The sequence below is a fragment of the Megalopta genalis genome, chromosome 8, assembly GCF_051020955.1.
Source record: "Megalopta genalis isolate 19385.01 chromosome 8, iyMegGena1_principal, whole genome shotgun sequence".
Taxonomy (NCBI): domain Eukaryota; kingdom Metazoa; phylum Arthropoda; class Insecta; order Hymenoptera; family Halictidae; genus Megalopta; species Megalopta genalis.
The window spans coordinates 21,064,683-21,085,545 of NC_135020.1; the positions used below are offsets into that span (position 1 = coordinate 21,064,683).

The 20,863-nt window shown below is 30.9% G+C and overlaps 4 protein-coding genes across 9 annotated transcripts; 1 reads left to right on the top strand and 3 right to left on the bottom strand.

The window, feature by feature from the left end:
* Position 1: 1 nt before the first annotated feature.
* LOC117227172 (uncharacterized) lies at positions 2 to 12,387 on the top strand. 6 transcript variants are annotated; one of them, XM_076524225.1, is made up of 11 exons: positions 2 to 699; positions 8,450 to 8,594; positions 8,667 to 8,714; positions 8,804 to 8,985; positions 9,065 to 9,185; positions 9,257 to 9,785; positions 9,863 to 10,068; positions 10,159 to 10,396; positions 10,489 to 10,705; positions 11,369 to 11,541; positions 11,617 to 12,387. In XM_076524225.1, exons 2-11 carry the CDS (start codon positions 8,470 to 8,472, stop codon positions 11,713 to 11,715), a joined length of 1,938 nt encoding a protein of 645 aa, XP_076380340.1. In that variant the 5' UTR covers positions 2 to 699; positions 8,450 to 8,469; the 3' UTR covers positions 11,716 to 12,387. The 6 variants fall into 6 exon arrangements, with proteins under 6 accessions (XP_076380340.1, XP_076380338.1, XP_076380342.1 ...); XM_076524223.1 differs by lacking the exon at positions 2 to 699 and adding an exon at positions 719 to 1,356; XM_076524227.1 differs by lacking the exon at positions 2 to 699 and adding an exon at positions 719 to 1,286.
* On the bottom strand, positions 12,046 to 12,703 carry LOC117227263 (cilia- and flagella-associated protein 300). The gene is made up of 2 exons (XM_033482366.2): positions 12,397 to 12,703; positions 12,046 to 12,323 (listed from the first exon to the last, which is right to left on the bottom strand). Exons 1-2 carry the CDS (start codon positions 12,567 to 12,569, stop codon positions 12,119 to 12,121), a joined length of 378 nt encoding a protein of 125 aa, XP_033338257.1. The 5' UTR covers positions 12,570 to 12,703; the 3' UTR covers positions 12,046 to 12,118.
* On the bottom strand, positions 12,431 to 18,594 carry LOC117227249 (protein SERAC1). The gene is made up of 16 exons (XM_033482341.2): positions 18,180 to 18,594; positions 17,975 to 18,102; positions 17,668 to 17,868; positions 17,466 to 17,593; positions 17,023 to 17,133; positions 16,799 to 16,934; positions 16,586 to 16,729; positions 16,263 to 16,520; positions 15,936 to 16,131; positions 15,705 to 15,869; positions 15,145 to 15,272; positions 14,892 to 15,044; positions 14,668 to 14,814; positions 14,331 to 14,397; positions 14,148 to 14,251; positions 12,431 to 12,569 (listed from the first exon to the last, which is right to left on the bottom strand). Exons 1-16 carry the CDS (start codon positions 18,251 to 18,253, stop codon positions 12,556 to 12,558), a joined length of 2,154 nt encoding a protein of 717 aa, XP_033338232.2. The 5' UTR covers positions 18,254 to 18,594; the 3' UTR covers positions 12,431 to 12,555.
* On the bottom strand, positions 12,620 to 14,129 carry LOC117227255 (cilia- and flagella-associated protein 300). The gene is made up of 4 exons (XM_033482353.2): positions 13,233 to 14,129; positions 13,042 to 13,123; positions 12,880 to 12,949; positions 12,620 to 12,813 (listed from the first exon to the last, which is right to left on the bottom strand). The coding sequence occupies exons 1-4, from the start codon at positions 13,325 to 13,327 to the stop codon at positions 12,620 to 12,622; spliced, it is 441 nt and encodes a 146-aa protein (XP_033338244.2). The 5' UTR covers positions 13,328 to 14,129.
* Positions 18,595 to 20,863: the final 2,269 nt, after the last annotated feature.

A 20,863-nucleotide genomic window follows, 5' to 3' on the forward strand; every position in this document is an offset into this window, starting at 1 on the left:
TGCCTCCTCAGCTTTCGCGAGGAGGTTGTTGTAACGCGGCTATATCAACGGGAATCTATTATTTATTTATTTATTTAATATACATATGTATATGTGTTATAGAAGAATCGCCCGCGTAAACTGTAGAGCTATTTATTTTAATGATACTCGATGCTCCAGGCGAGATATTTATTAGATAGGTGAAACACAAAATTCAGTTAACACAAATTACCACGAAAACAGCGATGCACGAAAATAGTATTGGCGGTACTTTTTGCGGGGTGCATGATACTTTTTATCAGATATCAAACAACAACTACACACATCACAGTTTGAGGTTTGACAAAGCTGAAGCTGCAGTGATCGATCGCAGCTGTTGCTGTTACGTGCACTCATAGCTCCAGCATCCTGACCGTTCGCGAAATTTCCACTCTCAAGACCAGTGTGTCTGTTGGTGTCTAGTGTGTCCAAGTGGCGGAGAGGAGACCTCGCAAATGGAATTGGAAGATTCCAATCGATTGCCAATGGAAATCCATTGGCATCGTCCAATGTCATTTGTGATGGGTAATTCTCCCACTCTTACTTTCCTAAAAGAATGTCGTAAAGTGGTTAGAATGCTGTGAGGTCTGCGCGCACTTGACCGCTTTGCACGAGCACAAAGCGTGCATAGTATGTACATGCAAACCGATTCGTTATACTCGCATATTGCCTGCATGTAAAGTACGTAATTTTCTGTTATTTTGCCGATTTTGTTCGATGATCTCCATTAATCGGATTTACCGGTATAGGAACTCCAAACACGGGAAAATAAAATAGCGGATAAAAATTTTGAGAAACAGGTTATGTCAAGGTTATTAGTAGTTACTTGAGTTTGCGGGACCGGGAAAAGTAGATTTTTGAAATAGTAAATAGAGTGTACATATTTTTATATCTTGTCATGTAGTACAGAATTCGGCAGATCAACTTTTTTTGAAACAGTAGTTGCATACCGAAAATAGCATTTCAAAAATATATTTAACTAAGTATTATCCATATATGTAACTACTATTTCAAACAAAGTTTATTTGCCAAATTCTGTATTATACATGCGAAAATAAAAATATTTATAGTTTATTTACCATTTCAAAAATCTATTCTTCTCGGCTCTGCTTGAATGAAATAATGTAAATGTAAGCAATCTGCCACGCGAATGAAACGACACGGTGTCAGGTTGTATTGTGCTTTGTGGCAACGTTCAGGCTCAGTGTTTAGTTGCGTGTAGAATTCGTCTGATCTAGTCATACTATTAGTTTTGCGCAATACATACTGTAAGTTTAATTTAGAATCATTCCTTTTATTTTTTAGTCTTGTGATAAATAGTGATCATGTAATTTGGATGTGAGTACCGCCTTTTTATACTATTTAAATCCACTAGAGGATCACGGTGTCCTATGTAACCAGGGAGAATTGAAAGATTATAAGTAAATGAAACTTATTACTTATTTATAACACAAACCGTTTATATAATAAATGTTAATATAACCGTTGCCAAAAACTCCGACATGTTTGAACACTGTGGTTCTCTAATCGTTTATTATTTTATTTATTATTTTAGTTATTTAAAATTATTATTTTATTTAGTTTATTTATTTAGTTAGTTAGTTTATTTAGGTTATTTAGTTTTTATTTATTATTTATTATTTTAGTTATTTAAAATAGGGTGAAACAAAGAATAAATCAACATGGAAGTAACTAGGTGTGCTCAAACTTTCCGACTGATTTATGAATATATTTTGTACTATTGAAGTAATGACATTTTATATTAAAATTATCGTAAATCTGAAGCCGTCTAACAGTCTGAGTTCATTCACTTTAAACCAAACAGATCCTTCGAATTTATTTAAAACACACGACATGCAAAACTGAGAAATAAATTTAGGAAATAATGTACACGGTTATTGAATGAAATTCGATAATAGCCAAAAGCCAACGAACGAACGTAAGGTCAAATGTTACCATGTGGAATGAAACTTGAACTTTGTCTTTATTGAACAGTCACACGATTGACAGGCCGTTAACGAATTCCACGCATTATCATTATTACACATTCAAATCTTTCGAGTTCAAGGTGCCAATTGTAGTGAATAATGACAGTGGGGTATCTCGCAACGAACGAATACACTACAATGCAGGGGAATATAATCGGTCCACAGTGGGACAAACGGCGAATCTAGAAGTAAAAATATTCTACTTAAGCAGTAATGCTATTTATGCTGACTTGTATGTGGTCGATACATACGGGAGACTTGAAATTTTCATTTTCTGTTGATTTTAATCGCAAAAAAATTTTTTAGTCGCAAAAATTAAAAGAAAAATTGTTATTATTAAAAATGGATGACAGTGTGTTTCTATTGACACGTCCTCGAACATCAAAAATTCTTCAATCATGTTCCGTATTACCCATATCAAATTCGTATAGAATCATTCTAAATGTTCTATCCGTTGTCCAATATTTGGCTTCAGCTAAAATTTATATGTTATCATCTGTTGTACCTCTATCACGGTAATTTCCGATTCCTCCGAAAAGATATGAACGAAACGTTTATTATCTAAATTTTTGACGGCTTATTTTTTCTTTATACGTGAAAAACTTGTTGCTTCAAAGTATACTCTGCGGAAGATAAGGCCGGCGGCACTTGTCTGTGTTCGGAATCACATCACTGACAATATGACGTGGTTTATCATTACATTAGAAATAAATAATCCCTGAACTCTATTTGAACATTTAAGAATGTTTATTCGCGATGCTTTTGCAGAATGATTATGTGTTACTGGATCGTGATAACGGACGTCATGTTTTCTATTTATCACTCCAACCGGGAGTAATGCTGCCAAGCTTTTAGCCAGTGTTTCAGCGTTCTATAAAATTCTTCGAGTGATAAGCGTTAATATCGCGTTCGTCGTAGCTCAACATCCGCAGCCCGATCCTTTAAAACTATTTTATTCATAAACCAGACAGATATGTGTAAAGGAATAATCCAAGAAGACACACGCGAATGAGAATAACACCAAAAGAAAAATGAGAGCGATTAAGCGGTTATGCGTGAAAATGTGTTTGGAGCAAATAATCTTTAAGAGATCGCAGACGAATCGAGAAAGAAAATATATTCGAAAATCAGGCTATAAAAGTGAAGAAGTCGTTACATACCCAGCAGTCTTTATTATTTGTCTTTATTATTTCTGTAAACGAAATCGCCAATAGAAATTTTTGGATTTCCCCGTTTTGGTTCACTACTTCTGTCACATTTTCAAAATTCGAACTTATTGAACTCATCGCCACAGAACTAACACGTGTCAAAGCACAGGGTACACTGCAAATCCGGTGAAATAATATCAACAAAACCAACCCTTCAACGCCTTGAACGAACATGATTGAAAAAAACTGTTGATGTTCTTAGTCGATATAGGACTCAAACTTAATATTTCATATTAAAATCCTATTTTGTGTAAAATCATTGTTTTCAGTAATAACTGTGCTATGTATTTAATAATAATATTAGGTAATATATATACATATACGTATACACATATACATATATCAATATCAGTCAATGTATCCCATAACGAACGAGATTCTAGGACGAACAAGACTCTATGTACGTAGTTCGCTATAGGATACCCCACTGTATCACGCTTATTTATATATTAGTTCTAAATGTACATATGCAGGATGAAAAATTAGTCCCCACGATTTTTCAGCCCCTTCCGACGGTCCGAAAAAGAATGTTTCCTACCATGGTTAATTAGTATTTAACTAACAAGAAATTGCAATTGTTTAAATTTAAAAACAAATTGATTTTCGATAAAAAGAAATAAGGTCACCGTTATATTTTTAAATGAAACTAGGTAATTTTAACTTTATAGTACTGTAGGTGACGTCGAGACGAATTCAACGATCTGCTACATGATGACTTTCAGATAATATTGAAGGAATAATTGCTATTAATCGATTGCCAAAATATGTGAAATAATTTGACGACACGTAACACCAAGGCCTCGCATGTAGACATAGACAAATGAACATAAACTATTACTAACTACAGTAAATCCTCCCTAATTGACATTCAGATTGTTCATACAAATGCACAATTTAAGAAAAGGAGATACGATTTTACGACCCTTGCGCGATCCATTTTTATAGTTGTTGACAATCGACGACTATAAAAACGAGCCAAAAGCCTCGAATAATCGTATCTCCTCTTCCCAAATTGTACATTTTTGTGCACAATTTAAGCGTCAATTAAGGGGAATTTACTGTAGTTAGTAATAGTTTACGTTCATTTGTCTATGTTTACATGCGAGGCCTTGGTGTTATGTATCATCATGTAGCAGATCGTTGAATTCGTCTCGACGTCGCCTACAATACTATGAAGTTAAAATTATCTAGTTTCATTAAAAAATATAACGGTGACCTTGCTTTTTTTATCGAAAATCAATTTGTTTTTAAATTTAAACAATTGCAGTTTCTTATCGGTTAAATAATAATTATAGATAATAAAGATATTAAAGATAAAAGAATAATAGGAAACATTTTTTTCAGGTCATCAAAAGGGGTTGAAAAATCGTGGGGACTGATCTGTGACTCAGCCAGTATATACATTCATTGTAATGAAATTCAGCCTGCCTGTATTTAATGTAATTCAAGAGATGTATACATATACTAACATGCTGTGAGAATACTTATTTCTGAAATTGTCATTTCGGAGTTTATTAAGTTATTCATGGCTTTTTGGACATGCATAACAATATTATTATATAAATAACAACCACACTAAAAGTGACTGACGCGTGCTGCCATATGTATAAAAATGACAAGACTGATTTTACTTAGGCTTTTCAGTATTTTTATTATAATACGTGCTTAGATTAAGAAATTTATTGAATCTCATTTCCTATAAAAGAGTCTTCGTAACTTCCACAATTTTTAAATATAAAATGTGGAACCGACCAGTGTTAATGTAATGCCACCGCAATGCATACAAGCCTTGGGTCGATAAAATGAACATCCCCTTCGACATAGTAGAGGCGCGGATGAGCTACACATAAGAGTAGGCTCAGCATCCAATGTATTTCTCCATCGTACGAAAATTGCGTGTCGCACTCATCGTTATCGATATTTCAGGAATGCAAGCTGCTTAGAATGAATGAAAATCGATATAACTCAAATTCATACGACGCGTATATTTAACCAATGAAGATAGTTTCCATAATATATATAAATTGACTACAGGATATCACGATTACTACATCAGTATAAGAAATCTTTGCACATCCATAAAATTAAAAAATTTGTTACTTGAGTTGTTTTTCTACATACATAAATAAGACTTTAGACATTTCAAAAATTGCAATTAATGGTCTCGATAAAAATGTAAGATTTCTTTGCCAAATCTAAAGCTAAAAGCTTCACAAAATTCGGAAGTGTTGGAATTTCCCAATTATATATTATAACTCCGGTACTATTTTCAGGTAACGATATAAATTACATGTTGCATTAGCCCAATTCTTTTGTTATTACACGTAAGAAATAATAGGTAAGAAAGTGTTGTGATAAAGTCGTTAAACCGAAGACATTCTATAAGTAACACCCTGGTCACGATAGGGGGCCTACATTTTTCTCGGAACGTCCTGTTTTTTTTTTATTTATCGAATGGCACATCAGCGGTTTAAAACGGCTGAAAAACAGTTTAACCAATTATATCCTTCTAATTAAAGCCTATTTCAAAAGTAATTGTAAGTTACTCTATCATCTAGATGCTTGCAGTATGACGCTATTTAAGAAGTGTGTATGGTATGATTTTATTTCAAAAAGATATATTAGAGATATAATTATATTCAAAGAGATATTTAGTTGGACTTTTTGAAATGAACTATTTTGTATACGTACGGCCTTGAATGACGGTGCATATTTCAACTTGTGAAGATGTGGAAAGAAAGATAAATTCAAGTTCATAAAGTTCAAACTAATAAAGAAATAAACGATCATTGATCGCAGAATAGTTGATCCTCTTGAATCAATTGGCTAATATCTTGGGGTAAACTTCGACTGATAGAAGTCAGAATTCTTTTGAATTCAAGTTATAGAGGTAAAATACGTAATCTAACTCGTGATAAATGGTTCAAGCTAAGAAAGTTTCCTTTTAAGTTTGTAGAGGTTTTTACAACTGTGCAGAAGCCAATGAAGAAGATTTTCGTCTTATTCGAAATCGAGTTATCGAGGTTCTACTGTAGTGTACATACATACATACCAGACCTGGGGGCACATTTGAAATAACATTATTTGAAATGTGATCATTTTTGAGATAATAAAATTTGAAATATTATTTTAAGTAACACGTTTTTTATATTGTATTTTATGGTATTCTAATTATTAACTTCAAGTCTGGTTTATTATGTGTGTATGTTTACATTACTGCGAGATAAAAGGACTGATTTGACAATTTGAAATGATTACAGTAATTTCTCCCTAAATGTCGTCTAAATGTCGTCCTAAATGTCGGAATTATAACTAACAAATTTAAGAATCGAAGTCGCGATTATTCGAGCCTCGCGGCTTGCCTTAGTTGCTGACACCTCATAAGAGAGAGAGAGAGAGAGAGAGAGAGAGATGTTTTAGACCATATTTATTCATTATACATAGCAAGTATCTTATTTTATCTACGAAAAATGCATTAGAAAAATCGGTTCTTAACATATGAAATATTAAATGCAACGTCAAAGAAGGTACGTATGTCGTTCGAAAACAAATATCGATGAAGTTATGCTATTTGACTCTACGCTCCATGACAGTAGGAGAAGACATAGCACCATTCGCGACGACAATGGAAAGACGAGTCTACGCGTTTGACTGAACGACACTTATTTAAATACGAGGTTCTCGAAACTCAACGCCGATACCGCAATATGTATATATATAATTTTAAAACTGACTTTTTTTTTAACATATTGCCGATACTGATTAAAATGAGATCAAATATTTCTGATTAAATTACATATATATAATATTTATTTATTTATTTATATATATAGAAAATATTTATTTATTATATTTATTTATATATGTAAATAAATAAATGTAATTTAATCAGAAATATTTGATCTCATTTTAGTCAGTATCGGCAATATATTAAAAAAAAAATCAGTTTAAAAATGTTAAAATAAAAAAAAGTTATGTTATTGTATTATGAGTTGTCTTCCGGGAATTCAAATCAAAGAAGCCCTGGCGCATGTGTTACAGCACATGTGTTCACCGACTCCGTCGAACCTTAGCATCGGTGTAGCGAGAAAATCGATAAATTATTTATTTAGGCAGACATTATACTGTATTTTCTTTCACGACAATATTAGATGGATTCTTGAGGAAAAAGTTTTTGAACACAGCAAATTGATATAACGATTTCTTAAAATAAGATCTTTTATCGCATAATATTTTGAGAATTATTTCTTTTATCATATTTAAAATAAAAAATAACGAAATAATTAATTATTCATAATTGTTACTATTTTAAGTGAATCGATATTATTTTTATTGATGAATTATTTCAATTATATATTTCTTATTTTCATTTCAAATAAAATTTGCCCAGGTGTACTACATATGTACTAGAATCGAAACCCGAAAGTTTGACTGACACACAAATATGTTCGGGTACTCGTAATTTCAGGACATTTGATTGTAAATGAATGTAAGGTGCAAGTTAACAAAGTTCTGCAATATGAGGAGTATTGTAGTTCCATTTAAAGTCTGACTGCATGTATTGTTGTTTAACTCTCGAATTACTACAGTTTTGAAGTTTGCACTGATCGAGTCGCTAGTGATTCCGGCATATCATACTGAAGGTTAAATGTTGGATCTCTGTGAAATGAGCATGTGCGAGAACATGTCAAAACCAAAATATAATAAAGCATGCAGTCTATCGTACATAGAATATCGATAAGGTGACACTAAGTGAATGACGGAACATAGTTAAACTTATATGTATACGAGCAGCTGTCAAACTAAAATAGTGACAGTCGATCAAATGCAAAGGATTCACCATCTGATAACTGATGACAGACGAAGACTTCTGCTCTCGTACCTACGAGTAGAATATTTTGAAAAAAAAACTTGAGCAAACTTTGTGGATTTGTGGATTATTCATCAGTTTAGTTTCCAATTGTAAATTTTATCCGTAGTTCATTAACACATGACATTCTTCATGGCTTTTCAAACATTCATTAATCAACCTTAGAACGAGTAACTGATCGAAGTGGTAACTGTTTTCTGCGTTTCTAAGTTTGTTGTTAGAATTGATGAATAAACTTTAAAAGTATTAACAAGTATTTGTGTGCCAAATTAATGAGTGTCGACATCGTTAATGTTTCATTAACAAATCGAGACTCATCACAGGAACTAATTAAATAAAAATATAAAGTTGAGGTTGTTTTACAGGTACGTTAAACTGAGTAACAATGAGGATTATGTCATGCTATTTCCGACGTATTTTAATAACTGCAGTATTTGTCACTCTCATATTCTGTGCCATCCAAATTTTTCGATCCAAATTTCCTGATAGTGATTCAAATTTGAGTAAATTGTGAGCGAGTTTTTAATATCTTACACTAAAAATATGCTATTGTGACCATTATAATGATTTATGTTCTTTTAGAATATACATATCTCAGTTAATTAAGGAGTCTGAGCAACCTAGTGTTGGGTGTGTAATTTTTAATCCATTGAACAGATATTAAAATGTATAATTCTATCTGCATTTGAAATGTGAGTGACATTGTTTCATATTTCCAGAGGAGTAGTAGCTTGTAAAATACCTCAGTTAGATGTATCTAATCCAGAAATCACAAAATTTATACACGATGTTCCTCCGTTATCATGTAAACCTGATGATTGGGTTACGCTTAGTGGCTCAACACTTGTTATTACCAATAAGGCTAAGAAAAAGTATGGTTCGGTAACTTGTTTTTTCAGTGGTAAGATAAATGTACTTTGTAACGACATTATTGTGTTAGGTGCAGATGTATGCACTAATTTTAATATATTTTTATCTAGAAATTCTTAGAGAAAGTGACTACAATGTATCTTTTAAGGCTGTGGTTCAATCTAATGATCATTATGAACTTGTAGACAGTGATTTTGTTGATGTACAATGTAAATCTAAAAATGGTGATAAGTAAGTAAATCACATAAAAGAAAATATAGACGATCAAAATAATTAATTATCTTAAATCAATAATTTCTTAGGTGGCACAGTATTATGGCTGGTGTAAAAAATGATCCTAGGGAAAAAGAAGACAACAAATGGGACAATGTTGCAAACAATGCTTTTAAACTGAATGTACTAATGTTAGGTTTTGATTCCTTGTCTCGAAATACATTTATGCGCAAATTGCCAAAAACATATCAGTACTTAAAAGACAATCTGAGTGCTCTGGTTCTGGAAGGATATAATATAGTAGGAGATGGTACACCACAAGCACTTATTCCTATTCTTACTGGAAAAATTGAACTCGAATTACCAGATACAAGAAAACGTATGGGACAGAACGCATATTTTGTCGATATATATCCAATGATATGGAATGATTACAAAAAGCAAGGATATATAACAGGATTTATGGAAGATGTGCACCACATTGGTACATTTACATATCGTTTAAAAGGATTTGAGGAACAACCTACTGACCATTACATGAGAACATACTATTTAGCTGCTGCTCCATATTTCAAGCATTACAATAAATTTTGCGTTGGAGGCATACCACGACATATGGTATATTGAAATCTTTTCTGATCGTAATTACAGTTAAGGTAAATGACTGAGGTCACATGTAATTTATGTTATTACAGGTAATGTTAAATTATATTAGAGAAATTTTCAATGTCTATGAACATCAACCAAAGTTTTTGTTTGGTTTTCATGGAGAACTTTCACATGACTCTTATAATGACATAGGAGTAGCTGATGGAGATTTACATATGTGGATAAAAGATTTAAATGAATCTGGTCACTTGAATAACACATTATTAATATTAATGAGTGATCATGGACACAGGTTTGTGCTTAATCAATGTATTACACTCAATATTCTAAATAACATTGAATGTATATTATAAAGCTGTATTAATGAACATATATTTTAAAGATTTGCAGAAATTCGCAACACTTTACAGGGTAAACAAGAAGAAAGACTTCCATTCTTTTCTTTTATTTTTCCTCCATGGTTTAAAAAGACATATCCAAAACCGTATGCAAACTTTTTGCATAACACTCGTTATTTAACAACGCCATTCGACGTGCACAAAACATTAGAAAATATATTGAAATTTGATAATCCGAAAAACGGTGATCGTCACCAAAGAGCAATTAGTTTATTTGATAAAGTAAGTGTAGTATAATTTTTGTATTCACTCGATGTTGAGCCATTTAATTATTAATCAAAACCAATTAATTTTATTATATAACTACAATACAGATACCATTAGAAAGAACATGTGCAGATGCATTTATAGAACCACATTGGTGTGCTTGTCTTGCTTGGCAAGAAATATCAATTGAAGATGCCAATGTAATCGCTGCGGCCAAACATTTTATAGAGTTTCTTAACAGTTATACAGAGGAGCACCGTAATATATGTGAAAAGTTGCAATTAAAGGAAATATTATGGGCCGCCAAACTTTTACCTAATAAAGGTTATGAAAGAGTCTTAATTTTTACATGGAGTGCTATCCAAATAGCTGCCTTCGGTTATGTTAGGACTTGCACATAGTATGGAATTTGTGACAACTTGCATACAAAGTATCCCGCCTAATTTGAGCATCTCTTAAGTATCTCGTTTATTTTTAGTGATAGAAATAAATGTCAGAGGACACATTTTGTAATATTGTAATAATATTGTAGGTGTTGGATTGGTCTTGTCCGCAGCTATCATACTGTGATGACAAAGACATATAATTCCATTTAAAAAAATATTGATGAGAATGATCATGTAATACTTGTCCCCCTCGAACCAAACACTTTAGTTCTTTTACATTCGTTTTTATCACTAAAAACAAGCGAGATATTTAAAATGCTTAAGTTAAATGGGACTATCTGTACATAAACTAATATTTTGTTTAATATTTATATTTGAGAAGCTGAACTAATTTAAGAAAAATATGGTTACAATAGTAAGTAATTGCAAAAAGGCTTTTTTGCAAACTGAGCTCTATTTATACAATCTGGATATGAATGATAGTTACTAAAAAGAATGGGTATCGAATATTCTTTTAAATTCTATATTATTTTCAAGTTGTAACATTCTCGATAATATTGTATAAAATATATAGTTTGATCTAAAAAGAATTAAATTATAGATTTATTGAAATTTCAAAAGTCTGGAGACCAAGATGGTTTCGTAGGAGATTTTACTGCCAAAACAAAACTAATCAGTGAAACATATCAACTGAAAGTAAAAACAAAACCAGGAGATGGATTGTTTGAAGTAAGCATTACTTATAATATAGGAAAAAATACTTTTTCAACTAAGGTAAGTTTATTGTCACACTATAAAAAATGGAATAATCATATGCTAGTTTATGTAACAACTTTCATTACATTACAGATTTCAGATGTTAGTAGAATCAATATGTATGGATCTCAAGCAAGATGTGTTGAACATTCGTTATATCACTTAAGAAAGTACTGTTACTGCAAAGAGTAAATAATAATTTATAAACTTGTTAATATAATTAGGATTAGCATAAAGAAAAATGTACTTTTCCAACATATTTCTATAACAAGCCAAAGTATTACTATAAATTTAATAAGAAATATATTCTTCTTGATATTTCTTCAAATATAGACCATGTTGCCAAGTACTAGTTAAATATTTTCGTTAAAATATGAAATGTAAAATATATGTGTAAATATATTGGTAGGGCCTAATTCGTGCATCGTTACACCATTTCTGTTTTTGATTTTATATGAAGTATAGTTTTTTTTAGTTATATCCTGAATAATACACAAGGTATTTATTACAACAAATTCATAATTTCAATGTTTGTACAATATATTAATTTTATTGACAAACCAATCTCTTCTAATACATCATATTTTTAGTGATTTTATATTTTCCCAGACAAACAATATTCTCCATATTGATGTAAGAATGTTGTAATTTCCCGAGTATTATTGTACACTAATACGAATCCAATATTTTGTATGTGAAAAGGATTACATGGAAAATATGCTTGATCTCTGCCATCTTTAGCTACTACTTCTAAAACTAATGTGTTAACAGATAGATCTGTGTTATTTTGTTTTTCCACTCTAAAATTGTTAAACAATTAATTTTGTTTCTTGCTGTATATAAATAAAAATATTCATAAATAAATTACAACACCTTATTAAATCTTTGTAAATAGCTTTAGTAGCATCCAAATATGGATCTAATGTATCTTCATGTTGACAAAGTACTCCTCCAAGAACAAGCATTCGAAAAATACGAAATATGAACTCCTCTCTCTCATCTTTTGTATATAAATTGTATTCTGGACATTCTTCATCTAATAACATCTATAGACATTAGAAAGCAAATAAGTAACTAATATTGAAATATTAACTACTTAATAAATAATTATTCTTACTCCTCTGAGATTATCACAAACTAGAAAATTATCAATTTCCATATCATATCTTTTACAAATAGCTCCTGACTTATACACAATTCCATTTTCTGGATCTTTCAATTTATTAAAAAAGGACATACTTAAAACAGAGCAAGGCACTGGCTTTGTCTCAACAATTGACGATGTTATGCCTAATGATTATAAAATGCCTTAATGATATGTACCATTTTATTACAAACAATATTTCTCTATACTACCTTGCTTTGCCCAATGTTTTCCTTGCAGTGTTATTAATTTTTTTCCAACAATATTATTTTTAAAGAATGCCTATGAGTAATTAAACTGTAATTAATTTATATGAAAAGTGTATAAATAAATAACAAATTATATTTGTAATTATTATAAATAATATAACTAACATCTATCAAGAGATATTTGTGATAAGATTGGAAGGATTCATTGAATGAAAACTGTTGAATAACAAAGTTTCCATATATGCCCCTGCAAAATGAAAACAATAATTTGTTATGTCTGCTGACTATTCCAAAACGAATAACGCAATTTCAAAAATAATTTCTGTACGTGTATTTAAAAGATAAGATACAATTACCATTTAGAAAGTAAGCTCTGTATTGTTTTATTATCGATTCCTACGTAATTCTTTTGTGCCAGTGGCACAAATGTATAATTCGACACAGCTTCCATTTTTCAACAACTACTTACACCATTACTATGGAAACGAGAAAAGTTCATTCAGATGAAATTATACATATAGTAAACGAGACCAAACAAACCTAGGTATACATAGTATGTAACAGCGCTAAAATTCCTACAGAGTCCCTATAACCACAGAAACAGTATATAATACCTAAAGGTACTACATTCTCTGCAATAGTAATTAGAGTTGGTGGACTATTTTTAATACTTATTATTCAATTAAAAAAATTAAATAAAAACTGTTTGTTACCATATAATAACGTTAACGTTAACCATAATCATTAGAAATAGAGCCTTTTCATGCGTATCGGATAACATTAGCCGGTGTCGGATATCCAGTCGCGAGATATATAAGAAAGTATGAGAACATTCACAAGGTTTTTGAAGACCGGACACCGGATAGATTGTTGCCGGATAGAAAATTTATACGTATAAAAATCAAATAAAACTATCCAGCGTCCGGTACCGGAGACTTGCCCAGGTTCTGTTGCGGCAATCCGGTGACAACAAATGTTTGTTTTATATTAGTTTAGGTATACCTTTTCCTAATTTTTACTAATTTTATTACCAAAGTTTGATTATTTATTTTAGTCAAAAAAAAAGTAAACGATCAGTGACATACAAGAATTTTAGATTTTAGAAATAGTTTATTTTTATCAATTCTATTGCCATTTTTTAGAAAAGCAAAATTTCGTGTCCTTTTTTGTGCTCTATCCTACTGTTTTTTTAAATAATTATAAAATACATATGAAACATATAAACGTTATGTAGAAAATCTAATTATATTTATTAAATTAAAATAGCTTGCCTGGCAAGGACAATAATTCCGTAATCAATGAAATTCTTGTTTCTTCGTGAGGAGTTACATGGCGTCTGAGAATACTCAAAAGTTTTTGGTACAAGAAGGAATGTCTATAAACAAATTTATGTAATTTAGAAATTTTCAGAATCTCATTAATGTATAACAAATAAAATGCAAATAAATTATTACCTGCTTGCTGGTTTACATATAGATAAATGATCTTGAGCAATTTCATAAAATTCCCCGATGCCAGGATCTAAAAGTAAACCCAAAGGTTCGTATTTACTAATGTGACGATCACGTTTTAAATAAACTGAGAATATTTTTGCACTTTGATCATATGCCAATTTTTAAAGTAAAGTAAAACATTAACATTAGCAAATACAAGTGATATTTCTACTTCATTCGTATGATAAAGAAACATTTAATTTTTCCTTATTTTCAGATTTATAAAATAATCTAGGAAAATGAAAATTTATATAAAGATTAACAGTCTAATTATAAATCATTCTCTTTCAATTCGTACCTGCGGAACTGGGGCTAACAAATTGAAACGGAACTTTTAGTGCAGTCACAAGCGTAGGTTTAGTTTCACTAAAACTAACAATTTCTATGGGATATTCCTTCAACATATCCAGAAATTCTTCGTGCAGTTGTAGTAAATGCGGTGATTCTAAAAGGAATAATATTTTCACAAAATATATCTATAATCAAATTTTGAGTAATATAATATACAGAATTTATACGAACCTTCACGAAGTTCCTGCACTTCCACCGATGGCCATACTAACATCTGTGTCGCTTGCTTTAAAACTGCCACACGGGAGCCTCGATGGGGTGTACTATAAAATATTATGCCACGAGTATTTTTGCATATATTATTTTTATCGCCATTTTTCCATTCTGTATGAAGAAAGTAATAATACAAAATAAATCAATTACTATGTAAGCAAAACTATGTAATAAACAATAATAATAATCAAAGACTATGAAATTAACTAACCATTAACTAGCATCCTTTTTACTAATAAACCGCCCATTGAGTGACACACCCATATCGTTGGTTGTATTCCAATACCTGCAGTTACTAGTTTTCCAACATATTCTCCACTTCTTTCATTCAAAGTGGATCTGTATGATAAAATAAAAAAATTTTTATAATTTTAAAAATAATTAACTACAATATTGTATTACTTATATGTACAGAGTGCGGTATTCAAATTGAAACATCGAAGTATCTCCGTTATTTTTAACTTTATAGCAAAAATGCTCAGAATGAAGTTATTTTACTCTTATTGTCCTATACCTTTCTTCAATTATTTAATCTACAGACATTTGCATTTAAATATAATTATTATTTTCCACAGATTTGACTCTAACTTCATTGCATTACATTATATAAAATAAACTAAATATTTATATCTTATATGTTTCTCATAATAGTCTAATTTTGTCTTGAGTATTTCTTCCATGAAACAAAAAATAATGAAGACATTTACGTGCTCCTATTTAAGTTAATATCTAATATAATACTAATATAATACTACCACTTTTCAAACTTACTTCATGCCTTCTATTGGGCACAAAGGAGTCCACATAGACAAATTTGTATCATAATTTACTCCAACCACTCTGATATATGGGACATCTTCGGGTAACCAATCCTTGGGCCAGCATTGTGTCCTATGCCTCCTATCGCATTCATACTTTTTCATGCAAGCATTATCCCTAAAATATTGAATTTTTAACATATTTACTTAAAAATATATTGATTTACCTATAAGAAATCTCTACCCGCTACAGGAATATGGTCCACACGCATTCTGATTAGTATTTTGAGGGAAATCATCTAAGATTATTTCAAAATCTTGTCCCAGCTTTTCCCACTCGTGTCTTCTCAAATCATATGCTAAGTCTTTCAAAAATTCTTGCGATTGTTCCCCTATCATAATTGTCATGTTATCTGTTTCACTATCCGTCATATAGGAATCTATAATAGGTGTAGAATCTTACTAAGCATTATCACAGGAAGCAGTACAATATTAATGTATTGTAATGTAATTCATTTCACTGTGATTAACACAGAACAAATTTTTATCATTAATTGCAATACTAACAAACCTACAACCCCATGCACAGATGTATCTTCATCTCTTTGTCTCCACGTTATAAATACACCGCCAAGAAGTCCATGAAGGAAAACAACATCTAATTTTGCTTTTGTTTTAGTTTTATGTAAAGGATGAAGAAGATAAATACGCCTTGGATACTTAATATTTTCTTTTTCATCTATGTCTAAATTTGCCAATGCACGACTTGCAGGAGCTGACAACCGTATGTCAGAGCTACGAGACCATTCTACTAATGTACCAATCCATCCTAAAGATAGGAGTGTGTTAAAATAGTGACTAACTTTTAAATTAACGCAATTGAAATTAATTTACCTGCTTGGAAAATCTGTTCTAAATATTCTGAATGAAGAGAAATGTTAGAAATTATCTTTGCAAGTAATATACACATGTTAATATTGTTATTAAACATTTTCTTCAATATCATCAATACTGGAAGTCCTCCTGCTTCCACAATATCTAAAAATAAAAACAAATTATGAAAAAACAAAAGATATCTGTAGTAAATTTTGTTTTTAATAATTATACCTTTACTATATTGTTCAAGGCAAGAATGATGACATAATGCTTGAACACAACTTTGCAATAATTCCTGATCCCATATTATAGCTGGAGAAACAGCTAATCCTAAGCTTGTTAAATCGTGTTCGAATATCAAACCATCCTGTTTGTTTTATACTTTACAGATAATTAGGGTGTACAGAAAATAATTTGCATTATGGCTGTCAAATCTTTGTGGAGTAGATACTTACACGTTGTGAGTCTCTGAATTTTTTATTCAGAAAGTGAATAAGGCATGGATGAGTATTTTTTGATAACGTATTTAAATGAAGAAGCAAATAATGTACTTTTTCTATTATATCCTAATAACATTATGTTTGTTAAATATTTCTTTGTAAATAAAATTTTATCATACAGGGCATGCTCAATAAAGTGTTAGAAGCTGTTTTCTTACAACACAATAAAAATATAGACTAATCTTTAGTATGTCAAAGAATCAATTTCCATTTTTTTATTATTTTGTAATTATGTACAACAAAAAGAATGATTTAAGCAAATATAAAAAGATTATAGAAACTTCCTTTTTGATAAAACAGTTAAAGAAGTCAATTGGATTTTAAGTCACATTGGATTTTAAGAAAACAGCTTGTAATACTTTATTTGATATGACCTGTGTATTTAAAATAATACATACATATAGTTTATGTTGTATATGATAGTACGGTGGCTTCAAAAAAAATCTTGAATCAACATTTGGCATTCTTGCTAGACATACCGCTGTTCTGGCATCTAACATTTGCGCAATATGACGATAATGCCAATCTGTAATTTTTATTTTTAATCTCAAACTATATTCAATACAATTGTGCTATTATTTAACAACTATAGAAAAATACCTTTTAAATATTGTAGAGAATTTATCATATATACGGCTTTCAATCGTTCTACTTTGTCTCCATGTTGAGCCATGTGTAATAATTTATATGCTATATTACGAGTTAATGATTTCCACCATTTCATTATGATATGAGTAAAGGAAGGCGTTTGCACTGGTATAGTTGACTGTAAATTTTCAGTCTTCCGAAACATAAAAACATCTAAAATTATAAGTTAAATAAATAGATTTTTATATGTGACAAAGTTATAACTCTAATGAAAACTAAATAAATTCGTATAATCTTAAAATATTAAGTATATAAATGCCTTTATAACGAGGGTCGTCAATATAAATATATTGAGCATGTGTTTGCTCTAGATTTAAGGCATTAGCAGGTACAGTAGACCTTAAAATTTGTGACACCTGACGTAATTGATACATACACCAACAACTTCTACAAAAAATAAAATACAATTGTTAATAAACGAATCAAATGCTTTTAAAATAGTATTCATGTATAGGAAAACTAACCCCATCACAACAACACAAATTCCACTCGATTTTAAGTAATAAACATACTTTTTGTAAATTTGAGACCTCATCATAGAAAATGACAAATAATTTTTCACTTTATCATAAAAGCTAAATGAAATTATACAATGTTTTTTGAGTTATACACTATTAAATGAAATATAATGTTTTGCCAACATTTCATAATAATAATGCACCAATAACTTTAATAACCATCATACTAGTTCCTAACCATTTTCAACGAATATTTCTATCATAAAGGTATAAATTACGAAAATATGACTTCTTATTTTATCGCCATAGAGGATTCTTGTAGAGGTGAAACTCGAAACTCTGGCATTTTTTAAAAACCAATTCCGTCATACACAATCATACATACATGGTACGTATGCACGGTAAATATGTGCTGTATAACATATGTCTGTATAGCTTCAACTGAATATAGCTACAAAATTGGATCTCATGTACAACATGTGTATGTATAGGTGGTTAACCCGTGTGAAGCTAGCTCACCATATTAACCAATATTAATGAAACATAGCTCAAAAAATTGCTCTTTAATTGCCCATAATTTCTCACTAATTAATTTTAATTGCTCATTTATCATTTATGAGAAATATTCAAAAAACTTTTTGAGACGTCTAGGGACTTTTATGAGGTTAGAGACTTTTAATAATGCAATATTTTTGAAATAATGCATAAAACGTGGTGTATGACCTACCAAAGAATTGCTCTATTCATCTAACCAATTACTCAACTTTCCATGGGCGACAATTTTATCAATAAACAATGAATTTTTGAATAAATAAATATATAAGGAACTTGGAGCTCGCGTATCGTTCGTGGCTGCCAAATTTCAACCGGATTAGATATTCAAAAAATTGTTCTAACTCAATGTGTGATAACTTAAGGGCTAGGGTAGTCACGTGACTTTACAGTTCAGCAAGTCGGTATCTACTGTACATATTTCGTTACATAAATGGTATTATCTAGAGATATGTAGCTGCTTGATAAATACGAGATGGAGCCACCGGTGTTTTCTATTAGAAATGAGGAAGAAACTCAATTCAAATAGAAATATTCTCCGGATCGAGAAATACAGTAACATTTTCTTATAACTTTTGAACCATTGAAGGTATAGCAATGAAATTTTCATTAAAAATATTTAAAAAATAATCATTCTTAACTTTAGGTAATTAAATATTTGTTTGCATTTGTTAAGCAATAATTTTTAATTAATTTGGACTGATATTTTTGATAAAAAATTGTTTAAATCTAATTTTACGAACTATTTTTTACTTTCTAAATGTGTGTTTTATATGTATGTGAAATATAAAAGCGAGTCATCTTTTTGTAATCAACGCATACAAAAATTACCGAAAAGCTAATTACACCTCTCAGGCGTGCAAACAGATATTTTTATAATTATTTATAATAATTATCATTTTTCAGCGATACAGATTGAGAAGTACAATGTCATTTTTGTATAACATTTTAACCATAACAGATATTGGCACGTGATTTGGTTACATTAATACATATACAGGTGTCCCAAAAATGTCTCGCATTACGGAAATGTGGGGTAGCTGAGATCATACTAAGTAACTTTTTCCTGTGCGAAAATACAATCTGCGGCTTTGTTTACGAGTTATTAATGAAAAACACCGACCAATGAGAGACAATGGCGCGAACCACAACGTGGTCGATTGATCGAGTACCATGTGCTCCTACCACTGAGTTTAACAGCTGAAGGGGGACTCTGTACCGCGTTCAAATCAATGAACAAGTCACACAAAATATCAACTTTCGATATTTTGTTTTACCACGTGGCAGTGGCAATTTTAAGAAAAACGCTGTTCATCCTTATTTCAGAATGTCTGAAGAATATTTACTAATTTTTCGGTCCGAAAATAATAAGTATGACAGCCGTTTTAATTTTCTGGTGTGCATGACATGTACCATATGAAATTTGTATACAAGGTGAAGATTAACAAAGTTCGTAAATGTTAATTTATCAAATTTTAATTTAAATAATTCCGCGTCCGTACACAATTCAACGAGCGATTCGTAAAGCTAATTTAATAAATAATAATCGTGTTAAAAGGACGTAAGAGATTTGTTTGATAGAGAAATATGAAGAATATTATCAATAAGAAACTCACCCATTTAGTTATAAATCCACTACATGGTCGGAAATGTGTGCTGGAGAATAATGCATTGACCTCGTACAATGTATGATGAACTGCACAGCTTATCTGTATCCGACAGCGACGAACAGAAGGATGTTTCCAGGCAGGCTATTCCAACGGTCACTTTTACTACATTATCACTAAACACTGATCACATATCAATAATATCTGCGGACGAACTTTCCTGGGTTAATATGTATTGCCCCGAAAAGAGCCAATTTTTTAATGCTGCGCGTTCAAAGTTCGTATCGTTAACAATACGTACTGCGTACGAACTGCAGCAGATTGGTACGACGGCCGACAATGTTTCGCTTTCCTACGAGCGAGTTTCAACTGTTTCTCATCGGCCGCGGACATTGTCGGCCATTCTGCAGTTCGTCCCGAGCATTAATATGAAAAGGACGTCGCGAGAGAATTTTCTTAATTATTCTTGTACGGTACGATCAACTGGTTTACTCCAAGGATGCTGCAAAGGGTTCAGGAAAACATTACGAA